General features: G+C 32.2%; 1 protein-coding gene across 1 annotated transcript in view; it reads left to right on the forward strand.

Annotated features, from left to right (window-relative positions):
• The window catches only part of TMEM161B (transmembrane protein 161B), a 66501-nt gene that overhangs the window by 28944 nt on the left and 19000 nt on the right, over positions 1–18557 (forward strand). The window contains exons 3-5 of the mRNA XM_006197642.4: positions 3965–4048; positions 6164–6261; positions 9698–9854. Coding sequence (XP_006197704.1) covers positions 3965–4048; positions 6164–6261; positions 9698–9854 — 339 coding nt within the window. The remainder of the gene's footprint in view (positions 1–3964; positions 4049–6163; positions 6262–9697; positions 9855–18557) is intronic.

The raw sequence follows: 18557 nt of genomic DNA on the forward strand, positions 1-18557 counted from the left end.
TTTAGTTTGCTGGGCAGATGTCCTCTCAGAGAGGTTTCCTAGCCTAATATCTAAGGCTTGTTGTCGCATTCTGACCACTTGTTTGATTCTTTTCTGTAGTATCCAATCTGTGACTTTTGTTGTTTTTTAAATTGGTTAAATTCTGCCCCAACTGAAATATAAACATGAAGAAATCAGGAATTTTGGCTTTATTGTATGTGGTTATATCTCCATTGCCTGGCAGAGTGGTTGACCATATTGGACTCCATAACTGTCTGATGAATTGATGGATGGATGGATGGGTGGACAGATAGACGAGTAACAGACTAGAAGTATCCCTAAGAGCATCCAGCATTCTTAGATTCTAGCTTTGAGCAATAATTGTTAATAATGAAGATGACGCAAGTGTCATAAATTCAATCCATTTTAGAAAAATAGATTCACAAAATAAGATTAAACAAATTTGAGAATATTTTAAAAGAAAATAGGTCCCAGAAAATGTAAGGGTGTTAAAATATTTCATTATTGTAGGACTCTTAAGTTTTCCTGTAGTACTAAGGGTCTTTCACTGATAATTATTTCTCAAAAAAAATATACAACTAATTTTAGTCTTTATAAATGAGTTACTGCTTTTGTGTTTTCCTAAATGTTATATACTCAGTCCTGATTATTTGTAGATTTTATGTTTGTGATTTGCCTACTTGCTAAAATTTATTTGTAATCCCCAAATTCATACTTGTGATGCTTTCAAGGTCATTCATAGAGATATGCAGAGTGGTAAAAAATTTGAATGACATGTTCCCAGCTGAGGTCTTCTTGTTTTACCTGTCATATTGTAAACAAGTGTCCTTTTTGTGGTCTCTTTAGTGTCACATTTTCCACATTTTTGCTTTTTTGTGGATGACTTTGTATTTAAAATGGCCCCCCAAGTGTAGTGCTGAAGTTCTTGATGTCTAGTGTTCCTAAGCACAAGAAGGCTGTGACGTATCTTAGAGAAAATTCACTACTAATGTTGACAGAACTCAGGAAAATACCATACTTACGATTACAGTTATTAGATAAGCTTTATTCAAGCATGAGTTATATCACTGTTGGCCATGCGTTTATTATTAATGAATTAACAGTATACTTTAAATACAGTATCTTTAAACATAAACACACGTAAAACAAGACTATATATTGATTAACTGATGAAAATGTTGTGACCAGAGGCTCGTGGGAACCTAACCCTGTATTTCCCCTAGGAGCAAATGGTTCAGTGTTCGCGGCGACTTTATAGAACATAACTACCGCGAATAACGAGAGTCGACTGTAAGTTAAAACTGTGGACTTCAATCGAAATTTCAGGACATGCCTCCTCACCCATGTTAATTACAGTTTAAGGAACTTGGGATGGGTAACATATTTTATTTTAAAACCCTTAAACCAAGAGGAGAACTTAATTCATGCAGTGGTCTTTTTTGAGCACTTACTATATGCCAGTAACTGTACTAGTTTTGATATATACAAAAACAAGTAAATCATAAAATCTTCACTCCATGAGTCTTTCAGCTTGGGGAATATTTGATTTTAACCCAACTCGTCTGATACCAACCACAATTCAGTTTTGACTAACTACCTGGGGTTAGCATAGACCCCATAGGTTAAAGAAAAAGTCCTCCTTAAGGATACCCAGGCTTCAGATGCCAGCAAGTTCTTGGAATCTCTGGGCCACCTGTACTTTTGACAACCAGCTACTGGCTACAAATTAGGGCATTCTAATGAACCCCTCAGCTTCAATAATTCACTAGAACCATTAGAACTCAGGAAAGTGCAATGATTACAATTATTTGTAAAGATTACACATAGGATGAAGTTTAGGAAGGAACGCGGAGATTTCATGCCCTCTTCCTGTGGAGTCAGGGCATGTCACCCTTTAGGCACATCAGTGTACTGAACACCTAGGAAGCTCCTCTGAGCTTCAGTATCCAGAGGTTTTATGGAGTTTCATTACGTAGGTATTATTTTAAATCACTGGCTGCGTGATTGAACTCAGTCTTCCACCCACTTCCCTTTCCTGGAGGTCAGATGGCTGAAAGTTACAACTCTGATGGTTAGTAGTTTTGGTGACCAGCCTCCATCCTGAAGCTACCTGGAGATCCACTGTGAGTGCCCACATTAGCATAACAAAAGTACTCTCATTACTTAGAAGGACTTTTGAAGCTCTATGTCAAGAAGTAGGGACAGTAACCAGGTATATTCTTAATTACACCACAGAGAGACTGCCTTATAAGCAGTCAAAAGTAAATTAGGAGTTTGCTAGTAGGGGCATAGTTGTTTACCAGTAGAGAGAAGAATATGTGCAGAAATGCCAAGGGATGAAATGATTTTTGGAGTGAAATGTCACTTAGTTTAGACAGAATGTCATTTTCAAAAAAGGAATTTTTGAAGGTGAGTCTGGTGAAGTAGACAGTAATCAGATTGTGAAAGACTGTGAAAATAGGTCACAAACCCTGTATGTGGCCTTATAGTGGTCTTATAGTGTGTGTTTTAGCTTTAATGGAAACTTTCAAACATATACAAAGAGTATACAGAATAATATAATGAATATATAACAGATATAATCATCTACTACATACTCATCACAATAGCTGTTGGCCAATTTATCTTTGTGCCTCTTCATCTCTCCTCCCCCCACGTTATTTTGTAGCAAATACTATTATTTCATTCATAGATATTTTATATGAAATTTTAAAAAATTACTGTAATCCCATTATTACAGCTAAAAAATTTTAACAATAATTTCTTAACATCATTGAATATCCAGGCATTACTCAAATTGCCAGTTCTGCAGTATTTTTAAAAAACAGCAGATCAGTAGTAGCATTTTTTAAAAATTGGGGTATTTCAATTAAAAAAACTATATTTTTGCAGTTGAAAAATTGGAAGGTCTATCAATACTAGCTGTTTGTTTCTTTTTTGTAACAACAGGACCTTGGTCAAAGCCTTACTCACTACTTGACCCTGTGAGGAGTCTTGAGAAGGATTTAAGTGGGCATATACCTTGATAAAATTTGCATTATGGGAAAATAAACAAAGATGGGATCAGAATGCATTTAGAAGAGTGTCCAGGAGCAGGCAGGGGGACCAGTTAGAGTTTTGCCATAGTCAGAGATAGACAGGAAGATAGTCTGAGCTAAGGTCCTTGCAGGGTAGGAGGCAAATTTAGAATTTCAAGAGTTAAACAATGGAATTAATGATAACGTGGAAAGGGCATGTTGAAGGTAAAACTCAAAATATCAAAATTAGGTGGCTGGCAGATACGAAATTCAGGTGAGACACGAAATGGAGAATGAATAAGTGGATTCTTAGGAAGGAATAAATGACTTGTTTGGATGTTTTGACTGATTGGTGGAGGTGAATACACTCGGTTGTTGGAGCCCTAACTGATGGAGGTTTGATATAGTCAAGAGTAAAGGGTTTTGTAAATAAATAGTTTACTCTAATTCTTATACACCTAAAGTTTAAGAATTCTCCAGTTAAATTAAAGAAAGGAGAGAAAGAAAAAGAAAGACTTTTACAGTTTTGAGGGCATTCAAAGGACTATCTTTTAAAAAGAAATATCAATTCCTTCGGTGTAAATAAAGGGTGGGTGGAGAATTCTAATGTGCTTCTGCCAGCTTGCCTCTAATGAGTTCATGCCATTTATTGTTAAAATAAGCCTGTATGATCTTAATATATACTAGTACATTGTCAGTTGTAAGAAAAATACCTACAAATAGCATTGCAGGGTCTGGCATCTAGTAAGTGCTTGGTAAGTGTTTGCTGGATTTCAGTCTAAACTCCTTTATAGCTTAAGCAGTAGTATCTGTTTCAGATTAGAATTTTTCACCTATATTTCCCTGAGGTGTCTTCACAAATAGGAAATTGAGTAAATATTTGTAGAATAAATGAATAAATTCTGGTGATTTTATTTCTTCATTTTAAAGAATTACTTTTTTCTTAGTTTGAGATGGTATCAACATCCTACGGAAGAAGAATTAAGAATTCTTGCAGGAAAGCAGCAAAAAGGGAAAAGCAAAAAAGATAGGTAAGTTATGTTGTTAAATTTGTAAGGCATTAAATATTTGACAAAACTTTTGTAGATACACTTTTATACTTTGATTAAAGGAACATTTACTGATTATGTCATAAACAGTTGATAAATCTGAAATTAAAACCCATGCTCTCAAATAACATTGAATCACCCTTTAAGAAAACCCAGTATGTAGTAATCTAATATGTAAACACTAAAGTGATTATTTAACTTTAGAATTGTTATGGGGGTTCAGTGGGGGATGACCCATAACCCATGTCTTTACTCTGCAACTCATTTAAAAATACCAGTTGGTATGGATTCTTTTCCAGAATTTGCCATCACTCAGTATTATGATATTGAGCAGATTCATTTGCTTTTTTTCCCCCTCTGTTTCCTCATTTTTTAAATAGAAGGGGTGGACAGTATAACTTCTTAGGTTCTGTTCAGGTTGCTGAATATTACATTTACAGTTTATGAAGAAAACTGCCTGCTAATAATAAAACTCACTGAATGGACCACAGCAGCCTCATCTGTGAAGTGGAAGAACCAAACATAGTCATTTTGAAGGATTCTTCCAGCTCTTAAATTTTATATTGCTATTTATGTTGAATTTTCAAGGAAAGTGTATGTTAATTAGCCTCTCTAAATGGGCCTTAGTTTCCTTAGCTGGGGAGGACTTTCGGGGATCTGAACCTGTGATTCTAATATGTTACAAAATGTCAGTGACAACATATTGTTACCAAATTTCTCATGTATTTCATATAAGGTACATTAACATGGGCTAATAGCTTTGTAGGTGCTAAAAAAATTCTTTAAGCATTAATGATTATTTGGCATGAAATTGGAAAGTTGAAGAAACTGTCTCTTCTGATCTTGCTATCATTGTCTTTTTCACTTAATCGTTACAAATACACCTTGAAGCTCATTGTAATATTAAGTGTAAACCCTCCTCTGTATTCCAGTGGTTATGTTCTTTAATATAATATTCCTGCCTTATATTATGATTTTCAAAACACTTTTACAGTCTCATTTAATCCACACAATAATCCTGACTATTAGTTACTAATTTAATTTATATTTTACTAATGATGAAGCTTTTGATCAAAGATGTTAAATGAGTTGCCCAAGTTCACATAACTACTAAGAGTGAGGATTTTAATCCAGCTTGGTTTTTAGTTTCTGCATTTCTTTTTATTCCACCTGGGCCTTTTCACAGCTACCATGTTCAACACTTAGTTACATAGTATAGTCTTCATTTTATAAACATTTGAATTCTTATTATGTGCCTTGTAGTGAGTAATTTTATTTTTATAATAATTTTTATATGTTGGAAATGCTTTACTTTACAAAAAGATGCACTAACAACACTATCTTCTTTCTAGCAGCAATAATTATTTGATTTATTGACATGAATTAAAAATTTTACTGAGGTTTTCCCAGTTCATATTCATTCAGGAATAAATGTAGAATTGTGTCTTGGTATTTTAATTATTGTTACTGAAGTTTAGTTTTGTACTTTCAATTTATATTTTGACTATCTTTAAAAATTAAATTTGGGATTAATACACATGTACCTGAAGAATTCTGTTATTTTCCTCCATTCGTGATTCTTAATAAAAGCAAATCTGAGTTAGTCTTTCAAGTTTCTGAATTTCTCATACACATAAATCTTATATATATACTTTTAACTCTGACTTGTTTAAAGCTTCAGGTTTGTCTATATATATGTATGTGTATACTTGTATAATTTTAAATTGAAATGCATTTTGTCTTCATTTCCTTTAACCCTTCTGCCTAAAGAAAGAGATACTAGGCTGTCTGTAAATCTGTAGAAGAGAGAGCAGGAAAAATGGGGTGAGATGCTTAACTAGCAATCAAAATTTTATTCTTCTCACTAATTTAGATAACTTTCTCTGGTAATCTGTATATTCACATAATAATTTACATCTATATTTTGTAGTCCCCCATTTAAAAACTGCTTTTGAGTGCCTTACCTCCTTTTTCATGAAATATTAGAACTTTTTTTCACTGTGAAATTTATAACCTTATTTGTCATTAGTTTTATACAAACACTTGAATAACAGTGAGGGTAACTTGTTTTTTGTGTCACTTGTCTGATTTTTATAGGAAATATAATGGTCACATTGAAAGTAAGCCACTAACCATTCCAAAGGATATTGATCTCCATCTAGAAACAAAGTCAGTTACAGAAGTGGATACTTTAGGTAAGGGAAATCTAGGTAAAATGTTCTGTAAATTTCAGTTTTATATTATGCTAATGAAAGTACTTTCATTTTATTTATTGTTGTTAGGTTTTTTTTGTCTGTTTTTCTAATCATTAAGTCCATTATATGGACTATGAAATCTTTCTAGAGCCTGGAAGCTCAGTGACTTTGTTTGAATTGAATTTGTCTTTCTATCTACCTAACTTGTAGTAAGCATTATTTTTTCCATTTTTCAGAAGAGGCTGACTTATACAAGTTGATTACACAGTTTCTGTGTATGTTGTACGGTCAGTTTTCATTATCTCAAATTTTGGACTTTTTGCCATTTATGCTTGTTTATTCCTTTTATAATACTACTTGAAGAAATGCATTTGTGTGTTTGTATTGAATTACCTATATTTACAACTATTCAACTTAACCAGTCACATTCAGTAGAAATGAAAGTGGTTTAAGAATAATGAATTTGGGAATAGAAAACTTAGTCAAGATTTACTTGTACCCACTGAGTATCTCTGAATAAGTAAAATTCAGTTTTTTCCTGTATATGAGTGTTTGTTGTATAGTAACTATAATGATTTTACATTTAAAATGAAATTTATACAGTTATTCAAATCCTAGAAGAGAAGGGCATATAAGGTGATATTGTTTAGAACACAAGTTTTCAGACCTAGCTGTGCATTACAGTCAGCTGAGCAGCTCTTTGAAAATGAGGGTTCCTCATACCTACCCTTGGAGATTCAGTAAATCTAGAGTGGGTATTAGGAATTTGTATTTTAATAATCCTCCATGTGGTTCTGATTTTTTGACCAAGTTTGAGAATGAATGGTTTACATGGTAAGTGAGTAATTAAAATAACACATTAAAAAAATATCTTTGGTAATATTGTATAAAGTATCATTATGTAATTTGGTCCTTCTTAGGTTAAATCACACCACCCCAGGAAAACCTTAATAATTTCATCTAGCATCTCATATAGAATTGTTTTGTGGTACAAAGTGGCTTCAATACATTTGAAAGTTGATTCTCCATTTACAAAGATTGTGTATATGATATATATATATGTGTATATCTCATATATGGAAAGGATGAACTAGAAAATATCAGTGAGGAACAAGATAAATCAGTTGTCTAATTCTTTAAGACTGGTTATTTCATTCTCTTTTTTTTTAAACTATTTTTATGCACTATTTAAAACATGTAGAGCACTTGAACTTTTTGATTGTCACATTTGTTTTATTAATCCTGTATGTGTGCTTACTTGTATAAGAACATTTATACATGTTCCCTGATTCCTAAGACAGATTTCTGTTATTTTTACTAATAACTTACATTTATTGAATAATTATCAGCTAATTAACTTTAATAATAGTTTAAATTGAATACTTGTAAGACATTGTTATAAGTGCTTTACTTGTATTAACTCATCCTCACAATTCTATGAGGTATATAATTCTTACTGACTTTTTTTTTTTTTAAACTCATTAGACAGTGGAATTAAATAACTTGACCAGGGTGACACCTTGAATGTGGTAGAGTCTTTTAGTGAGAATTAGGCTATTTTAATGAACTTCAAAAATGGAAGTTAGGGCTAATGTTGACTTCAGCTTATTCAATATTTTGTTTCACTTTTACACTTTTGAGAACTAATTGCAATTGGTAGTAGTTAAACAACTGGTCACCTAACATCAAGAGCATTCCAGTTAATCAGAATAGCAGGGAGATGTTTTATTTATGTTTATATTTATGTAATCATCCATGAATGCATGCTTTGTATGTGTGTTTAGGTAAAAGTGGAAGGTTTTCTGCTTGAACCTGAGGTACTCAGGAGGTTGATGCAAACCGCTGGGGTTGATGAACTTTGTTTTCTTTTGATTCCAATATTCTGTTGAATGGCGCATATGTAATTGTATTATTGAATTCAGAAGGAAGAATATAATACTTGTGTTAAATACATAGCCAAGAATATGTGTAAATGATATTTTTGTTGAATGTATTTATTATTGATTTCCAATAACTATCTTAAAAGTCTCTCAATTTGTATTAGCTATCTATCATAAGAACCTCTTAAAGAATGTCACTTGGCTATTTGCTGTGAATGAGTTCTCTGGAGAAATACTATGTGAGTGTGGGCAGGCATGGAAAATTAGAACATTTCAACTTTTGTTAATAGAAATTGAAAATCTTTTAGATAAACAGACATGTGCCTGTCTGTTCCATCCATTTCTCTGTTGTCCTTACAGAATGTTATTTTAAAAGCTAAACTTTAGAGGGTAGAAGGGGTTCTAGAGGGTAGGAATCCTGCAGCCATTTTAGGGTAAGTCTTTCAGACTGGCATTTATAATCTATTAGGTCTATTACAACAAAAAAGCTAAAGCAGTTAAAATAACTTGAGGCAAATTAAGAGTGTTAAGTTAAGCGGAAGCAAGTAAATAATTTATTCTATCTTAAAAGGATTTAGAATTTTTGCTGTCACCTCGTAGAGATGTAGATTTGGTCAGTTTGTTTTGATGTTTTAAATATGTCTTACTATGAATGGTGTTTTATTTAAAAATTTTTTTTTTCTGTATGTAAATATGTGATTTAAAAAGTATCCTCAAGTATTACATTGTACATCTAAAAATTTCTCAGAGTATTGTAGATGGTTTTACTATGTGCCAGTGAGGGTACAGGAATTGATGTTTGTGTACATGATCCATGGAGGTCTACAGAAATGACTTTAATACTTTGGACTACTCTCTGGCAGAAGTAAACCAGAATATCTGAAACGAAAAAGGAGATGGAATCATATTTACTTTCAGACATTGCTAATGTTAATATAAACCCTAAGGATGGAATAGTTTGTTGGAGTATGTCTTTATGGAAAATCAACAAGCATTTCACCAGCTTTTCTTGAGGTAGTAGGAGAGAGAATAAAAAGTATATTTAATTTATTATTTTAATCTGCAGTAGGTTACAAAATTACTAATCTTGCTTTAGTGCGGTTAATACTGTAACATAAAGTTCAACTCTCTTGATTCACAGAAAGGAAAAAAAGCAAATCTGTAGTATTTGATATCAAATTGTATTCTAAATCTAAAGGATTATAGTGCAGAGTCTTTTAAAAAAAAATCTTCTGGTTTATAATTTCTGTAAAAGCTAATCAGCTAAGAGAATACTTGCTCATTTTGCAATCATATATTTTTAACAATTTAAATAATTTTTGGTAATCATTTCAGGTTCATTTTAATTATTCAATTTATGGGGTATTAAAATTTAGTTTTGAATGCCAACATTCTCGATCTGTTTCCTGCATTTTTAGATTCTCATATTTGCAAACCTCACATTGCAAATCATCAAACAGAATAAAGTCTAGCATGTTTGAAGTTAATTATAGATAAATCTTCCTAAGCTGTTGAAGTTTAAATAAACCTTTCTTTCTTAAACCTTTATTTTTCAGCATTACATTACTTTCCAGAATACCAGTGGCTGGTGGATTTCACAGTGGCTGCTACAGTTGTGTATCTAGTAACTGAAGTCTACTACAGTTTTATGAAGCCCACACAGGAAATGAATATCAGCTTAATCTGGTGCCTGCTTGTTTTGTCTTTTGCAATGTATCCTTCAAAACATCATTAATATTAATTTATGAATTTGCTTTCCTTTTGCAGCTAACACCATTAGATCTCCTTTCTGATTTAAAAAGGATTTTAAATCATTGGAGGATTTTTCTTTGTTGAAATTCTCTTTATTTAGTTGAAAAAGTTTTCAGAGTAGATGTAAATAGTTTAAAAATTGAAATACAAGGAAAGACGCCGGTTCCCTGCCTTTCCTTTTCCATCTGACTCATGTCACAGAGGAGCCACTTTTACTTCCTTTAGGCATTATATTTGAGATTTCCTGCCATATGTTTAAATATTTTGTGAAGATGGTATCTCTTTAACTTTAGATATTATTGCACCTTTCTCTCACTTCTTTTTCTTCACTTCTATTCTTTCCAGATAGTAAGGAGACAACTTTTTACTTAAATTGATATTTGGTTTTAGTTACACCTATGGAAATATTATTTATAGCTAAGCATTATTGTATCTTGTTACCCTCCATGAACAGTTTTCTATTGTTATATAGAAGGTAAACTCTTCTACAGAATTCTTAACCTCAGTAGTTCAGATACATCATTTTTTAAAAAATTGAAGTATAGTTGTTTTACAATATTATATTAGTTTCAGGTATATAATACGTTGATTCAGTATTTTTACAGATTATCCTTTATTAACAGTTATTGCAAGATAATGGTTGTAATTCTCTGTACTATACAATGTACCCTTTTTGCTTATTTATTTTATACATAGTAGTTTTTATCTTTTAATCCTATACCCCAAATTTGCCCCTCTCTTTTCCTTCTCCCCTTTGGTAACCACTAGTTTGTTTTCTATATCTGTGAGTCTGTTTCTGTTTTGCATATGCATTTATTTGTATTATTTTTTTGAGTCCCACATCACATACAAGTAATATGTTACAGTATTTGTCTTTGACTTATTTCACTAAACATAATATTCTTTAGATCCATCTCATTCTGCAAATGGCAGGATTTCATTGTTTTATAGCTAAGTAATATTTCATTGTGTGTGTGTGGGTGTGTATGTACACCACATCTTTATCCATTCATCTGTTGAGGGGCATTTGGGTTGCTTCCATATCTTGGCTGTTGTAAATGATGCTACTGTGAACATTGGGGTGTTCTTCTCAAATTAGAGTTTTTATTTTTTCTGGATATATACCCAGCAGTGGAAATGCTGGATCATATGATAATTCTAATTTTAGTTTTTTGAGGAACCTCCATACTGTTTTCCACAGTGGCTGCCAGATAAATAATTTCTATTGTTCTTAACTGGAAATGTCTTCCCTTTCCATTTATTTTATACTATTTTCTTTATTTTTATCTTAATTTTCTCTCTTAATCCTTCTGTTGAGTTCTTTATAAATTAAAACTTTTTTTGAAAATTTCATTTTTATAGCACTCTTGTGTCATGGATGTGTAATATCTTTTTATTTCTAAGAATATTAAGTATTGCACCTTGAAGTGTTTATTTTCTGAGTCTCCCCCTCTTTTTGCTTTAATCACTATCATGTTAAAGATTGTTCTTAAATGTCTTGTGCTCTCTGAATATCTGTTGATATTTGAGAAGGTGTTAAAAAATTGGAAGTTTTGTGCCAGTGGCTGGAGCTTGTTGATTGGTGGTCTTTTTAGTGGATGGTTTGAGTGGAGACCTAGCAACATCCTTGGGGAGCCTCTAAATATCAACATCTGCTGATTGTTGGGCCTATCATTTTCTCTGGAGGAGAATTGTCCATTCTCCCATCTGTGAGGTCTAAGTCTGACAACAGTGTTAAGATAGCTGACTGGGGAAGAAGGCTCAAAGACTCACCATTCAGTGTGCTGGCATTAATTTAAATGCATGTCTGAATTCTCTCATTGCCCCTTGTTTTCAGCTCTTCATTGTCACCCTAAGTTTTGCATGATACTCCCAAGCCCAGTATTCTCTGGCTTAACATCTTTAAAAATGAATTCTTCTGGATTCTGCCAGAGTTGGGGAAAGGTCGTCATCTAATCTCTGTGATTAGGAAAGACAGGCAATCTGGGAAGTCTTATTACACCAATATAGACATTCAACTAGTCACCTGTTTTCATCCATTCTGCAGGCCTACCTTCATGGTCCCTGCTGTTTACAAGTCCTGACTTTTGTATGGTCTGTTATGAATGGATTGGCTTTCTCCTCATTGGATTCCTCCCCTTGTAGATTCAGCATAGTTCTCTCCCCTTATACTGAAACCTAAATCAGTAACTGCTTGTCCATCTACTTAATGTCTTCCAAAATTTTGTTGAACATTTTTTTTTTCCTACTGTCATCTGTTTCCTATTCTTTGTTTTGGACAGTTTTACTTTCCTTCCTGTGTGGTTTATTTAGTCAGATTTTGGGAGTAAGCTGAGCTAATGCATGTCGTACATCTTTTATATTTAACCAGAGAGTGCTGAAATGTCTTTTAAAGCTGTGAGTGGATACCATTTGAAATATATGATATGATGTGACATTCAACACCACTGTGCTATCTCTCTATCGACTCTTTTGGATTGATTTAGCTATAATTTAGACTTGAAGAGCCAGAACAAAGTCTCAAGAGTCGATATCTCCACAAGGTTTATATTGTACTGAGTAGAAATACTGATCATGTATGTCAGTTGAGAAGCATCCCTAGATATTCAGTGTTGTACTTACTTCAAAAGCAGATTAAGTTCAGACATTTAAAATATTAGTTTCATTTTATAGTGTTAAATATGTGAAAATGCCATTTAGTCAGAATAAAGACCACCCCTAGACATCATGTCATATGAAAGACATTAAAAATATTTTACCATGATAATTAGCACCAGCTGAATATATGTCATGGTACTTTTTTCATACATTGCGTTGTCATGTTCTCTGAAATATTGTCCATTCTGGAATATTCTTGTTTTTGCTTCATTTTCTTCACAGTTTGTATAGAAGATGTTAAAATAGTATTTATGTAGAAATGCATATTCTGATATTTAGTTTTATTTAATGTGATACAGCCCTTGATACCTACATAGCAGAGAAATTAGAAAAATGTACTTTTTTAACATTTTTTATTGATTCATAATCATTTTACAGTGAGAAAAATGTACTTCTTAATAGCTACTCAGATTACTGTTTGTGTGAATAAATTTTTATCTTTTATTTCACTCAGTAATGCCTGATAATGTGTGAGCAGAGGTCCCACACAGTCTGCAGCATTGAACTGGCTCTGCTTAGTTTTAAGCAGTGCACTCATGAAAGGCACCAAACAATAGCATCCCTGCGGGAAACTAGTAGCTGGCTGTGTCTCCATCCCAGAGAAGACAGAAAGTGGTGAAGGGCTTTAGAATCCAAGCTGTTTTCTGCCAACTTTGACCCTTCACAAAGAGGGTAGGGAAGAAGAAGGAAAGTAGAATTGTGTGTATGCTTGGGTACATGATTTTCCTTCAAACTTGTAGTATGTGAAAAAATGACCTACTGCCTTCAGTGACATGCAGGAAACCAGAATTAAATGCCCAATATCCAGATTAACACCAAGGAGTCTGTTTATAGCCTATCTTTATCTTAATTATAACATATCTGGTATGCCTTTCACACCCTATGGACAGTCTAGCCGCAGTGACCTCTGTCTAGATTCTCTTTATTTTCCTATTGTACACGCCTACTTATTAGTCAAACATGTCTCCATTGATTACATAGGACAATGGCGCCACTGAATTCTAGGGTCACACATACATCAGTTGATTTAGAAATTCTCTGCAGTTGTTACTGATGAAAATGTCCTTTGTTAAAGTGGTCTCCAAATTAAACACATATAACTTTAACAATTGGTTCATTTCAGGGTGAGGAAGAAAATTATTTTATTTCTATGGTCCTCTGTCCCCCTGTCAGTTTTATTTGTCATACCTATGTAGGACAACAGTTAAGATTTTTACAAAATCTTGAAAGTTTTAAAAGCACAAGTATGACTTTTTAAAATGTATGCCACTAAAATCTTAAACCCCGGAACCTGAAACTGATCCATCTCTTGTTATTAGCTCTGTTTTCTTCAGCTGAGTTTTATATGCATCTAAGCTGTCGCACCTGCTTCCAGTCTTACCCCTAGACCCAAACTAATTCTCAGCTCTGCTCTTCCCTGTTTGTAATTCTAACCACCTATTTGTTGAAATCTGTGTGTTTCAATCCCATTTATGCCAAGTTACATGGTACATGGGAGATACAGGATAAAGAAAGCCTTATAATGACAATGGAGCCGTTGTAGTACTTGTCTGCCCTGTATGATGGCCCATAAAGTCTTAGAATCATTGGAGAAATATCTACTGATTTTATAATATGAAGCATATCATTTTCATTTATGAATAAAGCAGAAATAAAAATGGTGCTTGCAGAAAATCCAGAGTAGAAAATCCTTTGGTGGAAGTAAAACTTTTAAAAATTAAAGTATTTCTACAATTGATGGATTTTTTAAAAAAGAATCTTTTTTTATGAATAAGCTGTATTGCAGAGTAATATTGAGTCAGTTACATGAATTTGAGTGAGAAGAAAGCTATTTTACAAAGAATGATAAAGCTTCTCAGTAGTCCTATTATATTTGGTTAAAGGACTGGATCATTAGTCACATTTCCACAGTGCTTGTATTTTACAGTGTGGATGGTTTAAGGTACAAAACCCTATTATGTATGTTTTTAAGGCTATGTTTTAAATTTTTAATTTGCCTTGTTTGCCAGACATGCAGATTTTATACAAAACAAAAAGTTGTGAATGGTTTAAATTGAAATAAATTCTAAGATATACTGTGTTAAATATTCAGTTCTATATATAATTTTGTAAATTAAAGGTTTACACATTAAATGCTATATTTGTTTGTTGTAGGAAACAGACGACTACAGCAAAGTAGCATAACTTAGTCACCTCTTCTGAATTCCTTAAGATTCTAAGTTGCTGTATTCTTTACAAAAATGTTCTGCTTTAGATTAATAAGAAAAATGAAACACTAAACCGTGAAGTGAACTGCATAAGATAACCAAGTTTCCTAGTGAGAAAGGAACACTCAAAGCTATTGAATCTGAGCCAAGGTACTTGTTTTGTTTTGAAAATTTGTGTATAGCATGTTGTGTCAAAACTTGGTTCTTTAACAGACCTTTGGAGATCTGTGACATTAACGCTGTCAAATTATTCACCTTTCAGGTCACAAACATAGCGTTACATAGGGAACGTACTTGGGAAACAGGACTGTACTTTTGTTCATCAATTTATAATTAAGAATGACTTTTTTTTTCTTTTAGCCAGGAAATAATTTTCCTTCTGAATCTAAAAATATAAGGATAACTTTCATTGTTGCTTTATTTCAATCCAGAAGATTACTTAATAGTTTTTGTCTGTTTGCTTTTACTTTTAAATAAAGGCTATGTTTTTGCTTTCAAAAATCTTTGGTTATTGTTTCTTTCCACAATCGAGTTAGGTTGAAGCTAGCTGTACTTTTCTTTGGGACCAGCTTTAAACTTACGTAATAGTTTTTGGCTTATATCTGAGAGAATTTGAGGTTCTGTTTCTTTTCTCTGTAACTAAAATAAAGTAATTGAACCTTCATCTCTAAGAAAATATGAAAAATGTTTTAGTTAGAATTTGTCCAAATTTGTTTTTTTTAACATTGGAAGACAGGATCAGATTATTTTTAAAAGGATTTTATTTGATAGGTCATAAGGATTAATGTACTTATTGTTAGTTTTCAGTGCTGTACTATAGCAGGTTCTTGGTATAGTTTCTAGGTTTCTTTGCAGTAAGAATGCAAAGTGTAATGCTTTGAATATTTTGGTTGTCTGTTCTTATGGAAAAATAGATACAGGAGGTTTAATCATTTGAACAGGAAAAAAATTAGGGTTTTTTTTTTTAATTGTTCATGGTCACAAAAACAAGGTTATAATCTTTCACAGAGTAGAAAAACTTTCAGTTTACATGGAAATTTCTTAAGTTGAGTAGAAATATGATCAATTTTTTAAAGATAATCCATCACATTTTGTAGGAAAGTTATTGAGAAATGTCTGTGAAAACCTCGATGTTTATTCCTTAGGATACTAGACATTAGATTTGTCTGTTGACAACATTTCCTATCAGAATGATTTCTTTGTATTTCTTTGCTTCTCGAAAGAGCATTGTTAAAATATCTTTGAATAATTTCAAGATATTAGGGTATAGACATTTTCTTAATCTGAGAATCAAGTCTTTAAAGCAAGCAATTATAACCTAATTAAAACATAGTAGTGCTTTGATACATGTATATTATTAAAGTTATTTTAGATCTGAGAGAAACTAGCTATTTTAGATCTAAATATTAAGCCTGTTCATTGTTTGAAAGCTCTTATCTCCTGCTTGAAGATAAATATATTTTAAATACTTTCTATTGAGTAAATCTTCCCACCTGTCCTTGACTTTTCTTTTCTGTTGTGGTTTTGTATTTATATCTATAAATTATGGCATAATTCCAATTATGAAAAATTGCTAACATTAAATTAAAACTTTAAAATGTCAGCCATGGGGGAGAAAAGAAATTTATTCCACCCCTAACGTTCTCTGTATTTTAGGGTTTGAGATTTTATAATATAAAGCAAAGTAAGTTAGCACTTAAAGTAGATGGTCTATTCAGCTAGGACTGAGGGGTTAATTAACAAGGGGAAAAATTGTTAAAAGAAAAAGAAAATGACTCTGCATCAATGATTCTGCATTTATAATTTTGAATATTTACTAATATAATAATTAGGAAAGTCTAATGTACAGAATGATCTATGAAAGTAGTAATAGTGAGATAAAGGTAGTGGGAAGCATTTACTCATAGTGAAGGTACTTGGACATTATTTCCATTCATAAATAAATAAATGTTATGGTTTTAAGCTAGTAAGTATGTCATTATACATGTTTGTAAATATAGAAGCCTAATTTTGGTATCACCATAATGTTATTTACATTATCAAGTTGTATTTATACACAAAAGTGTTAAAAATAACTGATTTACTTGGAAATTGTGGACAATTTATGAAAAAAGATCAGATTTAAAGAAAATAACTTTTAGAGAAATTTTATTTTGAAAGCCATTTCTATAGTATTTCAGGTGTAGTTTGTTATTATTCTATACAAATAACGTTGTTAATATAAGCGTGTTTATAAGATTAGAGCATGAAAGGATTTTCTTCCTTATTTAAAAATAATCTGTTATATAAGTATTAGAGAAATTTGATGTATCGCAATAAGAAACTTTGCTACTGTCTTAGCCAGTACAGAAAGTCTCTGTAAGTGATCTCAAAATAAAGTTACCATGGTTCTTAGTGAGGAACTAACTGGGGGTACCACAGCACACTTACCTCTTCTATCTCTTAAAAAAAGCCAGATTTATATTCTAATATGTCTAATGCTAACAAAAGTATGTCTTCTTTATAGGAGATTTTTATGTAGTCTAGTACCATGTACTACTGTTTGGGTCTTTCATATATTAACTGAATAAAATACACATCGCTTTAAAAGTTTGGTAGAATAAGCAGTTGAGTTTTGAGCTGAAACATAAAGAAGCGTCTACAAAATAAAATCCCAAAGTAGACTTCAGTTGGTTCAGCAAATCTTTGTGTAACTCTTCTTGGCCAGGAATGAACTGTTAAGGGTTATTGGTGGAAAATACTCAGATTTTTTAATTTTGTAGAGAGTTTATAACTCTTAAAAAAGCTGCCTATTCTCTATAAAATAGGTCAGATATTTGTTCTGTTCTGTATATATGTATATCAGATCTTTACCAGTGAAGGACTTAGATCGTATTGAAATCCTAAGATTTATGATGATAGTGCTTCACAAGCATGGGAGACATTTCTAATAGTTGGTTAATGTTCAACTTCATTAACATTTTACTATATTTTAATTCATAGGACATGGAAATAATATCAGTGCATGTGGGCTTCACACTGTGATGTGAATTTGTGTGTGGTTTAGGTTCTGTTAAATTCAAGGATGTAATGTACTTTTTTCCAGAGTGGGGGGTAAATTGTAGATCAAGACTTTATAAAAATATAGATTGAATTTTCTAAAATGTTAACTTGTATTCAATTACATATATATATAGATACACACATTGTTTATATAGACAAAAAGTGCTAAAAGTGCAATAAAAACTAAGAGTTCCCTTCCCTATCCTCTTGCCACTTTTCCTAGTCCTGTTTTAGCTGTTTATTTGGGCTTTTAAAAATCTTTATGTTTCTAAATATAATGCTTATACTACCGACTCTTAATTCATTACTTATAGTAGTTGAGGATTTTTCTTAAACTGTTCCATCCTCTGTGCTTTCTCTCCTTTATATTCTTAATGTACTTACTTTATAATTTTTGCTAAAATCCATATTCAGTGATTATTATACCTATGTAAATACTGTTCCTTTGTGAGTGCTGTGTAAGTAAGTGTAAGTAAGTAAGTAAGGTATTATTGCTTCCTTTGGCAATTTTTTAATTAATTAACAATTTTTTTAAGTTTTTAAATTTTTTTCCTTGTATTTAGTATTAATTCCACTAGATTTTCAGCATAGCTATTTCGCAAGGTCACTTACAAATTGTAGAAGTTCCTCTTCCCTCCCTCCTGCCACCTGCCATGGAGAGACCCTTCCTGGAGACCCCCTTTCTCTGGCTTTTTATCTGGATTGGTTGACCTTCAGGCCTCTTACACAATTGTCATCCTGGGACTTACTTTTGTTG

This window comes from Vicugna pacos, chromosome 3, assembly GCF_048564905.1.
Source record: "Vicugna pacos chromosome 3, VicPac4, whole genome shotgun sequence".
NCBI classification, from domain to species: Eukaryota; Metazoa; Chordata; class Mammalia; order Artiodactyla; family Camelidae; genus Vicugna; species Vicugna pacos.